Here is a 22,214-nt window from a genome sequence, read left to right on the forward strand (position 1 = left end):
GGACTTTATCAGGCCCCAGGTCCGTGGCATGAGGAAGCAGGCCTTTGAGTCATCCCAGGGTGGGAAGGAAGCCTTATACTGCACATCTGGTCTACCTGCCCTCCTCACCCTCCACATAAAAGGTTTGAGTATCCCAGATTCAGGTATAGGCTGAAAGTTGGCGTATCACCCGAGGCACTATCACAGCTTGTACTTTGAGTAATACTTAAGTGTAGCTGTAGCCATCTTAATTTCTGTAACCTTGCAAGCTTCTATAAGCTTGATCTCGTTGAGTTATTTTATGTTACTGTACCTATCCATCTTGGTCAGTTATTATTTTGACTAGGCATATATTATTTTATTATTTATATAGCGCCAGCAAATTCTGTAGCGTTGTACAATTGCCGTATGATGCATTTTTGCGAGACAACATAGATACCCAGTGGTCTTCAATAATGTGATAATACCATGTCTGTATCTATAACCAGATGATTGTCAAGTATAGTGTCTAGACATGTTAACTAGCCTGTTTATCTTCCCAAAAATAGTGAATTTTTCCTACATGTATGCGTATGTAACACTTGTCAATGCTGTTGTGGCATCACAAGCCTGCTTGTTGTTCATTGCACAATAAAATAAAGAATGTAAAAAAAATAAAGCAAGAGACTGCTTTACCTCTGCTACCCACTGCACGGTTAGAAAAGTCGAATCCTGTGCAGTAGAAGCACTAGTGATGGGTGTTCTAAGTCGCATCATCAATATAGTAACAATACTAATAGCTTGAGCTTTTAGAACCGTAAGGATTTCCACTTTATCTGCAGGCTTAGACTCTGGTATGAACAAGGCAGTTAGTATGAGCCACTTACATTGTAACCATATGCAACCCCTCTGGATCCAAAACTTCCTCTCAAAGCAAGTGTAACAGGGTTTCGCTCCAACCCTAAGTCAGCAAGAGGGTGGCCACCTGTTACAGTAATAAGTAGAGGAAGGTTCCCAGTCTGCAGATGTAATGTGATTTAAGGTGGATTGTGTTTCCTGTAATATGTACTGCAGTCAGGAGAGAAATAAATGGTCAGGTCGCCAGACATGGCCTCAGGATGCGTTTTGCCAAATCAAAACCGTTTCCTACGGCCCTTCCAGTGAATCCGCAAGGCAACAAATAGAGCACGTACCAAAGTCATGCCTGTTTGCTGCCAAATGGAATCTTGTTTGTTGCTGAGGAAGGACAAGATAGTTTATTATTCTGACTGATACACTAGAGCAGGGATTAAACTCTCTAGTCCTGTGCTACGAGCCAGGTCATAAAATCTACCAGCCATTGCATCAGGAATAAATTTCTACTTGCCAGGGCTAAATCTTCACTCACCAATGGCTAGTGGAAAAATAGAAGGTTTGAGCCCTGCCCAAGAGCATATGATTCCCTGGCTTATTTTTAATAAACAAGGCTATTTCTTTCCCTGGACGAAAACAAAGCAAAACAAAACACAAACATCTCTAAAATCACATTTTATTTGTGCAAATTGTGCCACAATGTACATTTGTCAGATAATCGGATTGTTAAGTGCATATTATTCTTCCCTAGTCATACGGTGCCTCGCAGAGGAGCTAGGAAGGTTATAGGTAGAGACATACACTGACAGTACAATTTCATATGGCCTCTGTGTAACAAAATGTGTTTTCTCTACTGTTTTTTTTATTTTTAAAGGAACACTCCAAGCGCCAGATTCACTATAGCTGCCTGTATCCCTCCCTCCAGGGCACTCCCTGCCTCCACTACCAATGCTCTCCTGAGCTACGCCCTGCAGTGAGCTGCAGTGGTTTTGGTGCCTGGAGTGTTCTTTTTATTCTATGTTTGATGTTCTCGTTGACAATATTTTACAGGGAAAAATCATTAAATTGCTGCCAGCTACGGTTGGTCTACAAGTTGCATCTCCATATTCTTCTTCATCTTGTCAGTCATCCACAGGGGTACAGTAAATGGCTTAAGCTCATCCAATTTCAGTTCCATAGATTCCCTAAAGAAGAGACACAGGTTACCTAGATTGTAGGGGGGTGTGTAGCATGGCAAAACAGTAAATAAAAAGGAATGGAAGAAACAGAAAGGTCAAAGAAACACTAAAATATTTTTTAAATGTGTATGTCCCTTTTATGATTAGATTAATGCCCCCCTCAATGCAACCTCATCCTTTTCTTGTGAGGTTATCATCCAATCAGACAAAGACACATTGAGCACACTGTGCATGCACAGCAATTGCCACAATCCATCAATCCAATGCAATTCAAAGCATTAACATGATGTGTGTGAAACAAAATGTAATTTGAAAATCAAAGGATATAAGGAGGCAAACTGTGTGAAAGCTATTAAAATCTTGTTTAAAAAAAAAAAAAAAAAAAAATATTTATAATTCTTTATTTTTGAAGTGCACGTTAGAAACACAGAGGACACATTATACGCTATGGAGTCAGCATTGAATTGGCATGTCAAATTATTGTAAGTGTGCAGTGAATCCAGCACTTTTTTTTTTTTAAAGGTAAAAGAGTAGAAAAACGCAATGCGAGGTAAACAAAGCGCTTGGGTAATATGTACACAGGCTACAGTATTAATCAAAAATTTAGTTTTTAGCCAAATTTGTCAGAATGTTGTACAATGTCCAAGAAAATAAAAAGCCTCTATATACCAAAACCACAAAATGAAGATGTAGTAGTTTTGGTGTAAATGCTGACCCTTTAAGCGTCTAACAGGTAGAAGATTGTGAGAATCAGTGATGACTAATCTTGCACTGCCAATGTTTGTAAACTAGAATGGTTTATTTACGTATCCCTGGACGTCAGGAGGTTCCATGCCTTCCTTCACAAAGTGGGCTTTAACGCAGTTAGGACAGCAAGGAACGTCCTAACATTATGGTGTGAGCAGGATAAAATCCCTGCCCGCACTAGAAACCCAGACATTTAAAGGGACACTTATGTGCATGCGTAGAAGCACCGCGCTTGCATTAGGACTTCCCCCATTAGAAAGCATTGTAATATGCTTTCCTATGGGGTTTTGGGCGACGCTGGATGTCCTCATGCATAGCATAGCCTCACCACCCGGAAATCCCTCATGCGGAAATCCCTGTAGTGTCTATCTGGTAGACAACCACTAGAGGTGGAGTTAACCATCAAAAGTAATTATTGCAGTTTCTCAAAAATCGGCAATAATTACCATTGCAGGCTTAAGGGGATTTGAACACTGCACCCAGACCACTTCAATGCCTACAATGTCCCTTTAAGGGCTTAAATCTTAATGGAAAAAAAAACAAAAAAAAACAACAGAAATGCAAAGAGGGATGTTGCCTTTTAGCTCAAATCAGCAATATGAATTGTAAGTGTAGGACTCACATCAGTCCTTGATGTGGCAGGTGAGCGTACGCGGACATGGCCATTGAAGTCATACTAAAGACTTTGTATGTGTGGAGGGAGTTGGGGTAGTGCACAGGTACCTTTGTTTTGGTTTTTTAAACTCTGCAATATAAAGATTGTTCCTTCAGAATGGCAATGTTTTACATTGCAGAGTTAAACAAACAGGGACATGACACCCAATTGAGGTGAAGAGGTCTAGGTGGCCGTGGTGTTTATGTTTAATGATGAAGGAACATTTGCGGTTTCTTTACCTGTAGTCATCATTTGATGCCAGCTCCAGGATATCTTGCTCTAGAAGGAGATAAGCCTGCATGAAATGGAATACGAGATTAGCATCAATAACCTCAAGATATGTACAACACATGGCACGTTCACTTTTTATTGTGTTTCTTTTGACACTTTCCCTATTATAATATTTTGTCTTTAACAGGTTACTTTTTATTCTGATTAACAAATGTATTGCTTTCAATTTATTGAGAAAAATAAATGAAATTATTCATTTTCTTTCAGACATATTTTTCCCACTACCATCAGATTGGGATGTTTTCTGTGACCCATACACAACTTTCCCATTTCAACGCACATTAGGCCTTTGCAGAGGAGGAAGGGGGGGGGGAATTTGAAGATGCTGGACGCAGTCATGCAAAGTGTGAGGACATCCAGCGTTGTTTCACAGAGTTAAACACTGTGAAAAGCCAGGTAGTGTCTGTCTGGAAGCAAGGCATTTTCTCTGAAAGGGTTAAGGGAATTGGGACACTCCACTCAGACCAATTCAATGAGATGGGTGCCTATAGTGTGTATTTAACCCCTTAAGGACACATGACATGTGTGACATGTCACGATTCCCTTTTATTCCAGAAGTTTGGTCCTTAACCCCTTAAGGACCAAACTTCTGGAATAAAAGGGAATCATGACATGTCACACATGTCATGTGTCCTTAAGGGGTTAAGGGGTTAACGAGCAAATCAAATGGTACAAATAGGGAAAACAAAACAAAAACAGGGAAAAAGTTATATAAGTGGCAGAGAGCTGGATTATTTTGGGAGCACTATAGAAAATAGGAAAAATGTATAAAGGATGGAGTAAACCTTTTCTACATAACGATGTCTTGTGCACATAAGATGATGATATATGAAATGGAACAGAACACCTTTTAAATATAACCCACAATGTGGTAGCTCTCGGCTTACTTTTTCAGAGAAGCATTGGATGCACACCCAGCATCAGTATTCAATAACTGAATCTATTTTACATAATTATGGAATGAATTTATAAAATGATAAATAGGTTTTTAGAACTTATTTTTCTACTAAAAGAAGGCCAATCCAGGTTGGAGTTGAGAGAGAACATAAACATACACGTAAATAAATAAATAAATAAATAATAATAAAAATTAACATCTCACAATTCATGTTTTTGCATTTGCTGTAAAAACCTTGGATTTACAGCCTATGCGGTGAGCTCAGTTCAGGTCAAAAAGTAGCTCAGCCAATCATAATGCTCCTTATGCTTGCCACATAAATCTCCCATACAGCAATGTTTTATGGGCAAAGTAGAGGTTTCTCAACAATGGCTTTTTTGAGCATAAACAATTTTTTTTTTTTATTATTATTCTAAACTAAAGATTATTAAATACTTTTGTCTCTTCACACGTAACATTTGTAAGATTTATGTTACTACAGAATTGCTAAAATGTTAAGCTCTGCACAGTAGTTAACAAACGTCCGTTTTTCCTCCATTACTAAGAATAAAACCATAATAAATTCTGTATTTTTACATAACAACTCACCATTTTTCCACCCGTAGCTCTCATGTGCTGCTTTTCTGTAAGCCACTGTTTGTCCTGGGGGTCTGCGGCATACTGCAAAAAAAGAAATGTAAATATAGATAAAGCAGCTCCAGCCACATACATAGTAAGAGATGAAATTCAAAGACTACAAAATATCAACACTGCGTGAGATATGTATCCAGTAATGAGTGTCTGGTAACTAGAACAGTGATAAAAACAATCTTAAAGAGAAACATTAACTTTCTTCTGTTGCAGGAAATCCTTAAATTCTGATCTCCCTCCATAGACCATTCCATTATCAAGGAAGTGACTTCAATATGTCCTGGTCAATCCTGGTCCTCCTACAGCTTTTGGTGTGAAGATTACAGAGTATGCTCTATAGTTTGGATTCCACTCACGTACAGCTGTATCTTCAATTCTAGGAATCTCGCAACTTCTTCTTGAAAATGGGAGACGATCACCTCTGATACCATAAAACCTCTTCCTGAATGGATTCTTGACTGCCCAACGACGGGTCTCGGGTAGTTCTGTTATTTTCGAATACAGCATTACTACAATTCCCTCCCATGAAGGTAGAACTCACACAGGAAATTGACTTGGTTTAAAACTCATTGCACAGCTAAGGAGCACTTAGAAAAAAATCATATCTAGTTTATATTCAATGTGTCTCCCCGTTTCATCTTGCGCTGGGAATCTGACCTGTGTGCACTCCTCTCTGAGGAGCAATGGATGAAAAGATTTATCCTCACATTCCAAAGATCCATTAGCTTGAAATTCCAAGATTAAAAATTATGTATGAAACGGTATTTTTTGAAGATAAAAAAGTGATGAAAAATAGATGTATGAAGTATGAAAATTGTTTTTTGATTTTGTTTTGTTTTTTAAATCCAGCTGCTGATCCATGACAAAGTCTCATGTTCACATATAATTAACAACAAGAATCCTTGTACATGAAATGGCTCCAGTAAAACAGCGTAATAGTATCACTTACCTTAAATAGCTCAGGATGTTTGATGTAAAGGCGTCCCCTGGTCCCTCCCATTCCTAGGGCCCTTGTAAAGCAAAGATAAACATTGCATATTAATTCTGTATCATGGGGAGCAATAGGCTCACTTTAGGATTCAAATTCACGTGGCGGGGAAAGTATACTGCAGTATATCGATGGACTTTATTCAGCACATTTCAGCGTTAAGCAAAAGGTTTATGTGCAGTAGTTCTGCTCTCCCTCGTAGTTTCATTCATATACTTTAGACATATAAATGAAAGCACCCTGAGAGCCAATAGCAGCTTAAGCTTACTTTCCTAGTAGCTTAATGAAACGATGATCGTTAGCAGGTTCTATACAAGCTCTCATAGAAAGCCCCAGCTAGTCATAAGAACACACCTGACCTGGAATCCCACAACCAAAGCACAAATAAGAGGTCACAAGTCACTAAACACAGGAGGTTATATCAAGGTCCAACTACCGGCAATAATGCCAGTAAGCAGACCATGAGGACATTTCATCTGCAACCAGCCAGATCACATGTGATGGCCAGTGTACACCTCCAGGGGAATCAGCATCCGCTCCCAGGCCTACTTCCTGGACGACCCATATAAAGCCTCCTTGGATTCTTGGTATGAAAACCATGTGATGCTTTGAAGGTGCTTTGTCTTAAGACTTTCACTTGGATAACCATGAAATAATCAACAGAGCTGGAGCAAAACATCACAAAATCCAACCATGCATGTTTTTTGGACTGGAGCATAGGCAAATGTAGGCACATGGTGGGGGGCCGATGTCTAGTATCTATGTGGATGTTTTTGGCCAAAAATCAATAAATCTATGAAAGCCAAAGCAAACAGCAGCGGTATGCCCTCCTAGCAGGCCAGAAGTAAACACTAAGAATAATACAGTATGCTGCCGAGGTAGACCCACTGATGAGTACCTAGATCATGGCTACACCTCAAGTACCTGAACCACTTCTGACTTTTTCCTGTAGTCAGTGAACTGCTTTCAGTTCATATAGTGAGCCAATTTTTAAAAGACAGCTCTACGGGCAAAAGGTCCAACCTCATCATGGTGGATTAGAGTTTTGGTACCCGGAAGCTGTGGCACTAGACCTACTTGTAGCAGAGACTCCAATTTTAGTATTGGGAGCATAAGTTTACCCAGAGAGATTCTGTTAGACCAGGCTACCCAGTTTATGTCTGGCTTGCTTCAGATCTGGCAGCTTTATGGCATATGCACTATAAGGTCTAGTCTGTGTCTAAATTCCCACTGACTCGCCCTTGGGTTTCTTCCTTGTCAGAACAGCTGTTATCACTTAAACAACCTGGGCTCTTTTCTTTATTAAGACTATCCAGTGTAGAGAGGCGGAGCCGAGCAACGGAGCAGACTGGTCGCATGGAGATAGAGCTCCTGCATACTGCTGGATATTCTCACCTATTTTGGGCTTCAAAGTCCAAACTGCACGGCTGCAGGAACTTGGCTGCAGACAGGGAGACAGAATGGGTCGAAAGACAAAAAAGCAAAAAGCTGAAAAGCCGCGGCAAGGACTCCGCATAGGAGACCTCCTGCGGCAAGCCCATAGGGCAGCTGGCCCAAGATGGCCGCCTATGCGGAGACATACTCTGAAGTCTCCAATTACTTTTCTAATGAAGAGGAGGATGTTTGTACACTTACCTATTAAGCCTAACCCATCACCAGGTCTCCCAAGTCCTGACAACTCACCAGTCACAACCACAGTCCTGAAGACATTACTGGCAGACCTACAGAGAACGATCCAGTCTGATGTAGCTGTGCTTCGCTCTGATATACAAGGCCTGATGGGGGCTTTGGAGACTACCTACGGGGACTGTGTAAACTAACTTACCACCTTACACCAAGTTGTCCAGGGTCTTCAACGCGAAAATTAAGCTTATGATCGCTGCTTTGTTGCATTGGAGGACGCAAAGCGCAAACATAGCTTAAAAATAAGGGGCTTCTCGGAAGACATACCAGCGTCTGAAATACCGCATCTCTCTCAGGACTACCTACATCTTACCAAGACCCGAAGTACTACCGAACCGCTCCACCGTTGGGATCCAGACACAGTAGCAACCTTTATTCCGAGGCAAACATGGCAAGACCGCCACGCCATACTAACCACCTAAATGTTTTACTGTGTTTAGCAGTGGTCTATCAATAGATAGAATAAACGGTGGAACATAGTCCATCTCCTTTCTCTCATCTATGACAGATACAACTGAGCGTAGATCTCTTACCCCTTAGATCGACCGGTCTCTAGACCAAACGAACAACCCCCCACCTACTAAAGAGTTTAGGGGAACAGTCACGCTTAATTTTGAGACAGCCAGGTGTAATTTTGTATACCATCAAGAACACCCCAGACTCAATAAGCTCCTGACACTACAGCACTATGCTGAGCCTATGGATTTACCGCTTATGTTATGTCAAGTCTGTATAGATTGTAGATTTAGCTTAGACAGAAATTGAATTAGTGATGTGCCCCATTTGAATCATCGTTCTCATGCCTTTCATGTTTACAAAAATAATTCAATCCCTTGTTTGAAATGTGTAACATATGTTTGTATACCACGTTGACATGTTTGCCCTGATGAATACCTTTCTTTTTGTCCCTATGTCATGAACATATACTTGAGGATTGAACCAAAAATAAAGAATAAAAAAATAAGTGTACACTACTAGCCAGTGACCTGCTGCACTCTCAGTAGGGATCGAACGATTATCGGTTTTGCCGGTATTCCGGTTTTGGCAAATATCGTTATCGCCCACTATTGATACAGATATTGCCGATTATGTGAGATGCGTCGTGGCCCAGCGCACGCAGGACCGGCACGTCCATAAGGCAGCACAGGGCACAGCGCTCCCCCTACCAGTCACTCAGTATAGCGTGGTCAAGCTGCGCAGAACAGGCTGTGGTACAGGAGCTTCAGTTTCCTGTAACCGGCCGGACTGACAGGAAGCGGTAAAGTGGGGGGAGGGGATGGGGCGGGGAGACTGAAGTACAGGGAGGAAGAGAAAAACTTAGGGGGAGGGGGGAAATGGGGAGGAGAGAGGACCACTAAGGGACAGGCAATGGAGGTGAGGGGAGAAGAAAAAACAGAATATCGGCGAGGGACACTAATTCAGGGCTCTAAAAATATCCCAGGATTTGGCAGCCTTTTAGCTAAAGTGGCCGGCTGGGCAAACAATGGAGCCGGCTTAAGAAGCTATGTAGCCAGCCGCCCTGAAGAGCAGGGAGGCGGCAGACTGGGGCAGCGCACTAGGGAGCAGTAATCTTCTTGTATCCTCTCTGCTCCCTTGCACTGTATGACGTCAATCCGGCCCCGGCATCACTGCAGAGAGTGCGAGGGAGCAGAGAGGAGCTGCAGGAAGATCACTGCTCCCTCGAACACAGGAATAGCAGCCCCACTGGACCACAGGGAAAGACCACTCAGGGAGGAACACTAAGGGACAGGGAGGGGAGAGGTACACTAAGGGACAGGGAGGGGAGAGGTACACTAAGGGACAGGGAGGGGAGAGGTACACTAAGGGACAGGGAGGGGAGAGGTACACAAAGGGACAGGGAAGGGAGAGGTACACAAAGGGACAGGGAAGGGAGAGGTACACAAAGGGACAGGGAGGGGAGAGGTACACAAAGGGACAGGGAGGGGAGAGGTACACAAAGGGACAGGGAAGGGAGAGGTACACAAAGGGACAGGGAAGGGAGAGGTACACAAAGGGACAGGGAAGGGAGAGGTACACAAAGGGACAGGGAAGGGAGAGGTACACAAAGGGACAGGGAGGGGAAAGGTACACAAAGGGACAGGGAAGGGAGAGGTACACAAAGGGACAGGGAGGGGAGAGGTACACAAAGGGACAGGGAAGGGAGAGGTACACAAAGGGACAGGGAAGGGAGAGGTACACAAAGGGACAGGGAAGGGAGAGGTACACAAAGGGACAGGGAAGGGAGAGGTACACAAAGGGACAGGGAGGGGAGAGGTACACAAAGGGACAGGGAAGGGAGAGGTACACAAAGGGACAGGGAAGGGAGAGGTACACAAAGGGACAGGGAAGGGAGAGGTACACAAAGGGACAGGGAGGGGAGGGGCGAAGATCACTAAGGGACAGGAAGGGGAGGGGAGAGGATCACTAAGGGACAGGGAAGGGAGAGGTACACTAAGGGACAGGGAAGGGAGAGGTACACTAAGGGACAGGGAAGGGAGAGGTACACTAAGGGACAGGGAAGGGAGAGGTACACTAAGGGACAGGGAAGGGAGAGGTACACTAAGGGACAGGGAGGGGAGTTGAGAGGAGAGTAACACTACATATTCTTGAAAACATAAAAAAATCTGACATGCATGTATATTTTGTGCATTTACCAAAAAAAAAAAAAAAAAAAGGATTTGCAAAACAAAAAAATTCAGTTAACAGTAGATTTGTGTAGAAATTGTTTCTTTTTTCAAAATGGTAAATGTACAGAATATCGGTCAGTTACCGGCTATCCGCCTGACAGGTCACAGATTATCGGTGTCAGCTTTCTAAAATATCAGTCAATCCATAACTCTCAGGTCATCCATCATATGACATCTGACGTAAATATCAGTCCAGAAGACAAGACCATAATAATAATAATAAGCAATAGGTTGACGTTATATATGTTTGTCCATAATGAGGAGGATAATGGAAGTTACGAGAATAGAGAAAGCCAAAATGTCACATTAAATGAGTCTTTAGAGAATACAATGCATCAATCCAGCTTGGATGCCAAGATCTAAGTAGGAGTATTGCAAAGCCATCGCCAGGTGTAGAAGTACAGGGTCTGAAAATTCCTGAAAGATTTAAAGGGACACTATAGTCCGGTGAGTATAATCATTACATGCAAGCATTTTCATGCAAAAACTGCCTTTTCAGAGAAAATGGAAAAGCATTAGATTCAAAATTGGAAATTCTGATGATGTCGGCAAGGGGGCAGAGCCAGCGCCAGCAGACCTGAGCGGTACTGGATATAAGGTTAGTTTTAATTCCTTTTAAGGGGGCTAAGAGGCGGCAAGCCACCTAAGTGGGTTTAGCACTATAGGGTCAGGAATACATGTTTGTGTTCCTGACCCTATAGTGTTCCTTTAACTACTGTACCTACACTGCCCTCCACTAATATTGGCACCCTTGGTAAATATGAGCAAAGAAGGCAGTGAAAAATGGTCTTTATTGTTTAACCTTTAGTTAAAAAAAAAAATGCACATAAAATTAATTTTCAGAGGCGAATTTAAGGCGTCCACAGTTCTCCAACGCAAAAAACAACTGCCAAGCCCAAGCATCCCTATTTCCCAAGAACAAAGGTACAGTTTGCTAGGGTCACATCCAAAGGTTCATATACAGGAGAAGTGACCCTGCAGCTATAAATCGCACTGAAATATGATATGTGTGTAAATTGAGCCATAGGGAGAGCAGGTAAGGACCGAAGACACTATGGCAGTGATTACACAAAAACACCACTATTGCATTGCTGATAAGGAAGCGAGAAGGCTACAACTGTAGTCCCTCCCTGGTTACCCTAATCCAAATAGGAGTACTAAATAAGAATGCGTATGGTTATGCTGTCCCTAACTTATAACAGGTGAGGTGATTTTTGTTGTAAACCTAATGGTTTAAATGATGTTGTTTTAGACACTTCTCACAAGATCTTTATATATTTTTTTCTTCTTCAAACAAAAGCCCCTTATGCCGAGACTACTAAGTTCTATCACATCTGGACTTTTTGTGTGTTCATTATAACACCATAACAGGGGTGGATTGAGCACTCAAAATAAATTGGTCAGAGCGGAGACCAGGTTGCTATTGATCAGCTTGACTCCTCTTGCCACAGCAGCTTAAACGGGCACTCTGAGCACTATAACCAGTACAATGCGCAGCACTGGGGTCCCTAGTCCTATCACTCAGTAAGAAGTCTGCTTTCGAAACGTTCGGCTTACAGAACATCCGTTTGTCTGTGATATCACTAAATTGGTAGTTCCCATAACACTTTTTCAATATTAATTTTGGCCAACATTGGACATTATTCATTGGCTGACGGTATCAGTACATATTGCTAAACTGAAATGGGAACTTCTGTCTTAGCAATGATCACAGAAGACCACAAGGACCAAGTGTGTCGAGGGACCACGAAAAAGAAACAATTTGAAAACGGTTTCACTCCTTACTGTGGGACAGGAAAGAGGACTCCTGGCACACTATAGTAGTAGTTTTTGTACTTACAATGTCCCTGTAAATCTCCTTTCCCCCAAGTTACTGTTGTAGCGTGTCCAAGCTTTCAGAATATTGCTACTGCTCAACTTAAACATTAACAATATCAATTTTGCTCAACGTTGGACGTAATTGATTGGCTGAGCATGTTACGGAAGGGTCCCCCAGGTTGCATCAAAGTGCTTGAAAATGGTTTGAAACCATTTTCAGATTACAGGGCATGCTGGCACCATAAACACTACAGTGGGAAATTAGCCTTTATCACAGTTTAACTTTTAAGACCCTTACACATATTACATCACCAATATTCTATATTTCAGTAAAACAACTTACTTGTTAGCTCGTGATCCCAGCACGAAGGTGGCTCTCTCATTTAATCTAGCTGGATCCCACTGCATAAAAATAAAAAACATGTCATAAATGAATTACTCCTACACTATACCAACCACATATCTAAAACAAACAAAAAGTATTTTTTCCTACCTTTGGTCCCTCCCGTCTGATGGGTTCGTTTTTTTTCAATCTGAGGATCAAAGCGGAAAATGTCACCAGATGAAAACATTCAATCTAACACTCTTAATGTAGAAAATAATGTCACAAACTCAACTATTCCTTTATGAACTAACTAGTACTTTTTCTAGAAACGATGGGGACACAACAAGTTCTAGTTTCCTATTAGTAATACAGGTGTCACTATAAAAGTATCTGCGGAAATAAAATTCAAGGAAGTCGTTAATCTTTTCTTTAAAGGGACACTATAGTCACCTGAACAACTTTAGCTTAATGAAGCAGTTTTGGTGTATAGAACATGCCCCTGCAACCTCACTGCTCAATCCTCTGCCATTTAGGAGTTAAAGGAAAACTCCAGTGCCAGGAAAACAAATCCGTTTTCCTGTAACTGGAGGTTCCCACTCCCTCCCACCCCCCAAACCCCAGTTGCTGAAGGGGTGAAAACCCCTTCAGTCACTAACCTGAGGCAGCGACGATGTCCCTCGTCGCCGCTCCTCCTACTGTCTCCGTCGGACGGTGGGCGAGACTGATCCCCGCCCACGGAGATCTAATGCACATGCGCGGCAATGCCGCTTATGCGCATTAGCGTTCCCCATAGGAAAGCATTGAAAAAGATTTTCAATGCTTTCCTATGAAGAAATGAGCGACGCTGGAGGTCCCACACAGCGTGAGGACGTCCAGCGACGCTCTATCACAGATAATCTGTGCTATGAGTCAGGAAGTGACCTCTAGTGGCTGTGTAGTAGACAGCCACTAGAGGTGGAGTTAACCCTGCAAGGTAATTATTGCAGTTTATAAAAAACTGCAATAATTACACTTGCAGGGTTAAGAGTAGTGGGAGTTGGCACCCAGACCACTCCAATGGGCAGAAGTGGTCTGGGTGCCTGGAGTGTCCCTTTAAATCCCTTTGTTTATGAACCCTAGTCACCAGGGGCAGACTGACACCTCACAGGGCCCTCGGGCAGTGGGTGATCAAGGGCCCGCCCTCCTGGTACAAGGTTTTCTGGTCCCCTGCTATTCTTCTCCCCCTTCTTTTTGCTGCTTTTACACATATATTATGTGTAGGCTGCCCAGCACACAGAATGGATGTGTGAGAGCCACACATCCCTGACTCCCACATCCCTGAGTGCCCCCCAAAATGGCCAGATTTACTTTTAAGGGGTTAATCCAACCAAAACCAGTGTTTTAATAAACACTTTTTTTAGATGGAGTAACCCTTGCTGGCGTGCCTCCCCAGCAATTAAAATAAAGCACATTTAATTACACACTTCCACTAATTTTGCTTAGGACATCACAAGCAGCATCCCCCACATGTATAACTTTACAACTAGCCACATGTGTTTGGAGTCTTCTTGTGGGGTTGTGTGTGTGGGGATGTTGCTAGTGATGTTGTGTTCCTGTATGTCAAAGTGTTGTGTTAGATTAATCCTCTCTCTTGTTTTACCTATTGTACAGCGCTGCAGAATATGTTGGCGCTATATAAGTGATTGTAAAAGTTGTGTGTGTGGAGGCTGTGTGCAGTATTGCAATGGTGGGTATGCTGTTTGTGATGTGTATGTGAAGGGAGGCTGCATGTCATTTTGTATGTGTGGGGATGCTGCTTGTGGTGTGTCTATTCAGTGAGGCTCCTTGTGGGTTTTTGCATGTGTGAATGGGGCTATTTGCAGTGCATTATGTGAGTAGAGAGGGCTGGCTGTGTTGCAGTGTGTGTGGGATAGAATCTGTAGTAGGCATCTGGTGGTTACTAGGGCTGTAGTGTGTGCGTGTTTGGATAATAGAGTCTCTACTGTGTTTAAGTTGGATAGTGGCTGTAGTGTGTGTGTAGGGGGATAAATGCTGAAATAGGTGCAGGGAGGCACGGGGCTGTGGTGGGCACTGTGAGGCGCGGGGACTGAGGTGGGCGCGGGGAGGCACGGGGACTGAGGTGGGGGTGGGACTGCACAGAGTATGAGGTGGGACATAGATGTTGTGGTGAGCGCAGGAGGGGACATAGGGGCTGTGGTGGGAGCTGAAAGGGATAGGGGCTATGGTAGTTGGAGGTGGCATAAGGGATGTGGTGGGACCATAGGGGCTTGGGTGGAAACATGGATAGGTAGATCCTGGGGTGAGTGTTGGGAGGAATGGTGGCTGAGGTGACTGCAGGGGGGCTTAGGTGGGTGCAGGAGCAGCTGTGGTGGATGCAGACGGGGTTGAGGTGTGTGCAGGGGGAGCTGTGGTTGGTGCAGGGAGACAGGAGGTTAAGGTGGGTAAAGGGAAAGCTGAGGTGTGTGCAGGGGGAGATGTGGTGTGTGCAGAAGGAGCTGTGGTGGGTGCGGATAGATAAGGGGCTCTTGTGGGCACAGGATGGGACATAGAGGCTGTAGTGGGCACAGGGAGGGACCTAGTGGCTGTGGTGTGTACTGGAAGGCATAGGAGCTATGGTAGGTGGAGGTGGCATAGGGGCTGTGGTTGGTGCATTGGGGATTAGGTGGGTACAGGGATAGGTAGATCCTGGGGTGAGTGTAAGGAGGAATGGTGGCTGAGGTAGGTGCAGGGGAACTGAGGCAGGTGCAGGGGGAGCTGTGGTTAGTACAGGGGGGCTGAGGTGGGTGCAGGTGGAGCTGTGGTTAGTACAGGGGGGCTGAGGTGGGTGCAAGGGGAGATGTGGTGTGTGGAGGAGGAGCTTAGGTGGGTATTGGGGCTGAGGTGGGTACTTGGGGGCTATGATGGGAGCAGAGGTGGATACTGGGGGCTGAGGTTGGTACAGGGGGGCTGAGGTGGGAGTAGAGGTGGGTACTGGGGGCTGAGGTTGGTACAGGGGGGCTGAGGTGGGAGCAGAGGTGGGTACTGGGGGCTGAGGTGGGAGCAGAGGTGGGTACTGGGAGCAGAGGTGGGTACTGGGAGCAGAGGTGGGTACAGGGGGCTGATGTGGGTGCAGGGGGGCTGAGGTGGGAACTGGGGGGCTGAGGTGGGTACTGGGGGGCTGAGGTGGGTACTGGGGGGCTGAGGTGGGTACTGGGGGGCTGAGGTGGGTACTGGGGGGCTGAGGTGGGTACTGGGGAGCAGAGGTGGGTACTGGGGAGCAGAGGTGGGTACTGGGGAGCAGAGGTGGGTACTGGGGAGCAGAGGTGGGTACTGGGGGCTGAGGTGGGTACAGTGGGGCTGAGGTGGGTTCAGGGGGCTGAGGTGGATACTGGGGGGCTGGTGGGAGCAGAGGTGGGTACAGGGGGGCTGAGGTGGGAGCAGGGGGGCTGAGGTGGGAGCAGGGGGGCTGAGGTGGGAGCAGAGGTGGGAGCAGGGGGCTGAGGTGGGAGCTGAGGTGGGAGCAGGGGGGCCTGAGGTGGGAGCAGGGGGGCTGAGGTGGGAGCAGGGGGGCTGAGGTGGGAGCAGGGGGGCTGAGGTGGGAGCAGGGGGGCTGAGGTGGGAGCAGGGGGGCTGAGGTGGGAGCAGGGGGGCTGAGGTGGGAGCAGGGGGGCTGAGGTGGGAGCAGGGGGGCTGAGGTGGGAGCAGGGGGGCTGAGGTGGGAGCAGGGGGGCTGAGGTGGGAGCAGGGGGGCTGAGGTGGGAGCAGGGGGGCTGTGGTGGGAGCAGGGGGGCTGTGGTGGGAGCAGGGGGGCTGTGGTGGGAGCAGGGGGGCTGTGGTGGGAGCAGGGGGGCTGAGGTGGGAGCAGGGGGGCTGAGGTGGGAGCAGGGGGGCTGAGGTGGGAGCTGGGGGACTGAGGTGGGAGCTGGGGGACTGAGGTGGGAGCTGGGGGGCTGACGTGGGAGCAGAGGTGGGTACTGGGGGCTGAGGTGGGTACAGGGGGGCTGAGGTGGGAGCAGAGGTGGGTACAGGGGGGCTGGGGTGGGAGCAGAGGTGGGTACAGGGGGGCTGGGGTGGGAGCAGAGGTGGGTACAGGGGGGCTGAGGTGGGAGCAGAGGTGGGTACAGGGGGGCTGAGGTGGGAGCAGAGGTGGGTACTGGGAGCAGAGGTGGGTACAGGGGGCTGAGGTGGGTACAGGGGGGCTGAGGTGGGTACAGGGGGGCTGAGGTGGGTACAGGGGGGCTGAGGTGGGTACAGGGGGGCTGAGGTGGGTACAGGGGGGCTGAGGTGGGTACAGGGGGGCTGAGGTGGGTACAGGGGGGCTGAGGTGGGTACAGGGGGGTTGAGGTGGGTACAGGGGGGCTGAGGTGGGTACAGGGGGGCTGAGGTGGGTACAGGGGGGCTGAGGTGGGAGCAGAGGTAGGTACTGGGGGCTGAGGTGGGTACAGGGGGGCTGATGTGGGCACTGGGGGGCTGAGGTGGATACAGGGGGGCCGAGGTGGGTACAGGGGGGCCGAGGTGGGTACAGGGGGGCCGAGGTGGGAGCAGAGGTGGGTACAGTGGGGCTGAGGTGGATACTGGGGGCTGGTGGGAACAGAGGTGGGTACTGGGGGGCTGAGGTGGGTACTGGGGGGCTGAGGTGGGTACTGGGGGGCTGAGGTGGGCACTGGGGGGCTGAGGTGGGCACTGGGGGGCTGAGGTGGGTACAGGGGGGCTGAGGTGGGTACAGGGGGGCTGAGGTGGGTACAGGGGGGCTGAGGTGGGTACAGGGGGGCTGAGGTGGGTACAGGGGGGCTGAGGTGGGTACAGGGGGGCTGAGGTAGGCACTGGGGGGCTGATGTGGGTACAGGGGGGCTGATGTGGGTACAGGGGGGCTGATGTGGGTACAGGGGGGCTGAGGTGGGTACAGGGGGGCTGAGGTGGGTACAGGGGGGCTGAAGTGGGCACTGGGGGGCTGAAGTGGGCACTGGGGGGCTGAGGTGGGTACAGGGGGGCTGATGTGGGTACAGGGGGGCTGATGTGGGTACAAGGGGGCTGATGTGGGTACAGGGGGGCTGATGTGGGTACAGGGGGGCTGATGTGGGTACTGGGGGGGCTGAGGTGGGTACAGGGGGGCTGAGGTGGGTACAGGGGAGCTGAGGTGGGTACAGGGGGGCTGAGGTGGGTACTGGTAGCTGAGGTGGGCACTGGGGGGCTGAGGTGGGAGCAGAGGTGGGTACAATGGGGCTGAGGTGGGTACAGGGGGGCTGAGGTGGGTACTGGTAGCTGAGGTGGGTACTGGTAGCTGAGGTGGGCACTGGGGGGCTGAGGTGGGAGCAGAGGTGGGTACAATGGGGCTGAGGTGGGAGCAGGGGGCTGAGGTGGGAGCAGGGGGCTGAGGTGGGCACTGGGGGGCTGAGGTGGGTGCAGGGGAGCTGAGGTGGGTGCAGGGGGGCTGAGGTGGGTACAGGGGGGCTGAGGTGGGCACTGGGGGGCTGAGGTGGGCACTGAGGTGGGAGCAGAGGTGGGTACTGGGGGGCTGAGGTGGGCACTGGGGGGCTGAGGTTGGTACAGGGGGGCTTATGTGGGCACTGGGGGCTGAGGTGGGTGCAGGGGGGCTGAGGTGGACACGGGGGGGCTGAGGTGGGCACTGGGGGGGCTGAGGTGGGCACTGGGGGGCTGAGGTGGGAGCAGAGGTGGGTACTGGGAGCTGAGGTGGGCACTGGGGTGGGTACAAGGGGCTGAGGTGGGCACTGGGGGCTAATGTGGGCACTGGGGGGCTGAGGTGGGTACAGGGGGGCTGAGGTGGGAGCAGAGGTGGGTACTGGGAGCTGAGGTGGGCACAAGGGGCTGAGGTGGGCACTGGGGGGCTGAGGTGGGAGCAGAGGTGGGTATAGGGAGACAGGGGGTGCAGAGCTGAATAAAAATTAGCTTACCTGTGCTGTCTGCCAGGCTGCTGTAGCTCCTTTTCGTCCGGGTGCTCTTCAGGCAGGGCAGGGCGGGATGTCACTTCCTGGCCCCGCCTCATCCTCCTCACACAGCACCGCACGGCTGGAGACCTGGCAGGAAGAACTGAATATTCCCTGCCAGGTCTCCCTGAGAGAGGGGAAACGGGTGAGGGGGGAGGAAGGGAGGGGGGAGGAAGGGAGGGGGGGGTTACCTACAGAGTGATATGCTGCAGGGGTCCTGCAGCATATCGCTGGAATAACGGAGAAATCATGTTGTTCTGGCTGAGGAGATCTCTGATCTTCTCAGCCAGAGCATGGCTGTGCTGCCGGGCCCTTGACTGCCTCGGGCCCTCGGTCCATGACCGATCTGCCCGACCTGTCAGTCCGCCCCTGCTAGTCACACCTCCCTGCATGTGACTTGCACAGCCTACGATAAACACTTCCTGTAAAGAGAGTCCTATTTAGGCTTTTTTTTATTGCAAGTTCTGTTTAAGATTTTCTTATCCACTGCTATGTTAATAGCTTGCTAGACCCTGCAAGAGCCTCCTGTATGTGATTTAAGTTCAATTTAGAGATTGAGATACAATTATTTAAGGTAAATTACATCTGTTTGAAATTGAAACCAGTTTTTTTTTTCATGCAGGCTCTGTCAATCATAGCCAGGGGGGTGTGGCTAGGGCTACATAAACAGAAACAGAGTGATTTAACTCCTAAATGACAGTGAATTGAGCAGTGAAATTGCAGTGGAATGATCTATACACTAAAACTGCTTTATTTAGCTAAACTAATCTAGGTGACTATAGTGTTCCTTTATAGTAAGGTAGGGATTTTTCCTATCTAGATCATTTTAAACGAACATCGCTTAGTAAATTAGAATTGCAGGTAAGATTACACTTCAACTTACGGTGTGAATGTTGTAGAACCTCGGTCATTACCCAGAGATTGTCCAGGAGGCCGTCCCTTCCTCTGTAACACAGACAAGTGTAAGATATAGACTAATTATGCCAACATTTTTTTAATATTTTTTTTTGTCAATCTGGTTTTTATTAGAGGCATAAAAAAGATACAGGAGTCATAGCAAGTGTGTACTTGACAGTAGTACAGTAGATATGCATATAGAGCTAAACTCTGAAATATACATTTATTTTTTTGAAAAGCAAGATTCAAACAGGGTAAGCAATACCCATCTAGGCTCATAACAATTTATGTGGTCTCAAGATTATTATCAGGAAATCATGTCTATGTACAGATCGAACACAATATATGCACTCATATGAGAAATTCCTGGCATGGAGAGTATATGGTTTGCTCAACCTTTAACATGCTAGTTTAACGCAAGGTTAATAAGCAGGAATCATGTGCCACCCCTGCTGGCTCTAGAGGTTATTACGATTGGTCATGTTATATGTGACATAATGCATGTTCAGTACAAAATAAACAAACACTCTCAAATGCAGGAAATAGGGACAAGCAATAGCAGAAAAATTAAACTGAGTAAAGACTAAAGACACGCCAACTCCACCATGATCTCTCCTGGCTGTGTGAATCGATTGTAAATAACATGCTAGGTTCACTGTTCAATCTAAGACCAACAAGTTAGGTTTAGCACTGTATCTCCCCACTGCAGAACACTTATGCTCAGCTTGATGGTTAACCCCATTTGTATGGTCCTGATCCCCCTCAGTCTACGTTTGTTATAACTAAAAAGATACACATGGCTGTAGCTTAAACTATATCTAAGCACATAACGATCCGTAATGGTACGGTGATATGAGATGGCGGCAACAGCCAAGTAGCAGACTGTAGGGCGTAGTTGTCAAATCCTGCACAGTGAGTCCATCCTCAGCCAATGCCGGTACTCGGAGGTCAGCGGAGACCTCTGTGGAGCGTTGCCACACCGGTGTAGTGTCAACATATCTTATTTCCTGCAGGTGAGTTGCAAATTACCTTCTTGGGAACTGGACTCTTCCGCATGGTAACTTCTTCTTCAATTTGTCTTGCTCTCTATAAATAAGTCAACAAATCACAAGTCAGTACTAAGGAAAATAGTCCAAAGGCCAAAATTCAACTCCGTCACTAGAAAAAACAATCATCTTATAGGCCCAAACTACATGCATCCTTTATCCTGACCAAATGCTAAATGTTAAAATCACCCTTAGGCAATTGCCTAATTAACGGTATAATTTATTCATTTTGCCTTTTTGCCCGACACCAAATAACACCTGTCACTGCTTATTTTTCTTTTATAAAAGTTGGCCTAAAATGACAGGTGAACGCACTGAAAATTTCTGCTTGTGTCTCACCTTCGACAGAGGCATATCGGAGATAGGTTTCTGCGCAGATTTCTCTTTATCAGGAAATAGAACCTTAGCCTGGATATATGTAAGAGAAACAATTAACGTGTAAAAAGTAACTCTAACCACATCAGACAATTTTAGATTTCATGTGTTACCTGCTCCAGGCAGCTACGGCATGTCTCACGGATTAGTTGTTCTGGATCCACCTGCTCACCGATATTATCTCTTACATTCCCAGCAGCCTTCTGAAAAAACTACACAGGAGAAATGTTAATGAACTTGAGGGAATTAATTACTGCAGATTCACTTATGTATAAGCTTGAAATTCAAGTTTAAAATTACCATGGCAACACAGAATTGTTACTTTGGTGCCAATCATGTCTCCTTGGTAGTCAAGGACGATCAAAAGACCTCCCCTGATCAACCCCGTGGTCTGCAAATGAGGTGGCTGTCTCTCTAAGCTAGAACATCATGCTCTCCTGTCCAAGATCCTAACAGACAGAGCTCGAAAGAAGGTATGATATTTAGCAGGCCCTCCTATAGAAAATCCCTAAGAACTGGGTGCTGGTGCACAGAGACAAAAGCTTCAATATGCAGTAACATTAATAATAAACCTCACAGAGTCACAATTATTTCCAAATTAAGTGTATTAACCATTCAAAAAACGGGCAACGTTTAAACACACAAACTAATTTCTCAAAATGCTGGAGAAAGAAAACTTCAGGAAAAATGTTGTCTACTTTTTTGGATGGATGGATGAATAAATGTAATTTGCTAATTATTGAAGAGTGCTGAGGATTGTTACTATAGTTAGTGCTAGATGGAAGTGATTTAAAGAGACGTCCTAAAGAACGTTCTGCTTCTGGAGGTTCTCCTCATTGCTAATCCATCTACTCTAATTATAAATATAGACATATTATTACTAAATGTGTAGTCCTAGCATATACTTCAAACACATTACATCACCATACATCTTCAGGGATACTTGTGGGACCATCACAACTTATGCTCCCTAATGCAAAGAATGGTATATCCTGAAAGGTGTTTTCTAGTTCGTAGTCTGGGCAGAGCTGGCAATTTTCGGTAGAAGCCACACCACTCAAAAGGCAAAGCCATACAAGTATTTCCCTGCAGATCAAAATGTGAATATATTACCTTCATGTACTTATTGAAAACTCCCTGAATCTCTTCGTTAATAGTAGGCTGCAGCACAGCCCGCAGTAGTTCCATGGAGACCGCAGGGTCTGTAAAGCTAAAAACAAAACAAATGTACAAAATATAAAACCACATAAATATTCAACAAA

The 22,214-nt window shown here is 46.5% G+C and overlaps 1 protein-coding gene across 1 annotated transcript in view; it reads right to left on the reverse strand.

Annotated features, from left to right (window-relative positions):
- Positions 1 to 1,466: 1,466 nt before the first annotated feature.
- DNTTIP1 (deoxynucleotidyltransferase terminal interacting protein 1) overlaps positions 1,467 to 22,214 on the reverse strand; it is a 34,078-nt gene continuing 13,330 nt past the window's right edge. Inside the window, exons 3-13 of the mRNA XM_063425487.1 lie at positions 22,066 to 22,162; positions 21,066 to 21,164; positions 20,917 to 20,985; positions 20,561 to 20,617; positions 19,518 to 19,579; positions 12,879 to 12,918; positions 12,729 to 12,787; positions 6,159 to 6,219; positions 5,168 to 5,239; positions 3,630 to 3,685; positions 1,467 to 1,994 (exon numbers count right to left, since the gene is read on the reverse strand). Of these exons, the coding sequence (XP_063281557.1) occupies positions 1,886 to 1,994; positions 3,630 to 3,685; positions 5,168 to 5,239; positions 6,159 to 6,219; positions 12,729 to 12,787; positions 12,879 to 12,918; positions 19,518 to 19,579; positions 20,561 to 20,617; positions 20,917 to 20,985; positions 21,066 to 21,164; positions 22,066 to 22,162 (781 nt within the window). The 3' untranslated portion in view covers positions 1,467 to 1,885. The remainder of the gene's footprint in view (positions 1,995 to 3,629; positions 3,686 to 5,167; positions 5,240 to 6,158; positions 6,220 to 12,728; positions 12,788 to 12,878; positions 12,919 to 19,517; positions 19,580 to 20,560; positions 20,618 to 20,916; positions 20,986 to 21,065; positions 21,165 to 22,065; positions 22,163 to 22,214) is intronic.

The sequence above is a fragment of the Pelobates fuscus genome, chromosome 6 (assembly GCF_036172605.1).
Source record: "Pelobates fuscus isolate aPelFus1 chromosome 6, aPelFus1.pri, whole genome shotgun sequence".
In the NCBI taxonomy this organism is placed as follows: domain Eukaryota; kingdom Metazoa; phylum Chordata; class Amphibia; order Anura; family Pelobatidae; genus Pelobates; species Pelobates fuscus.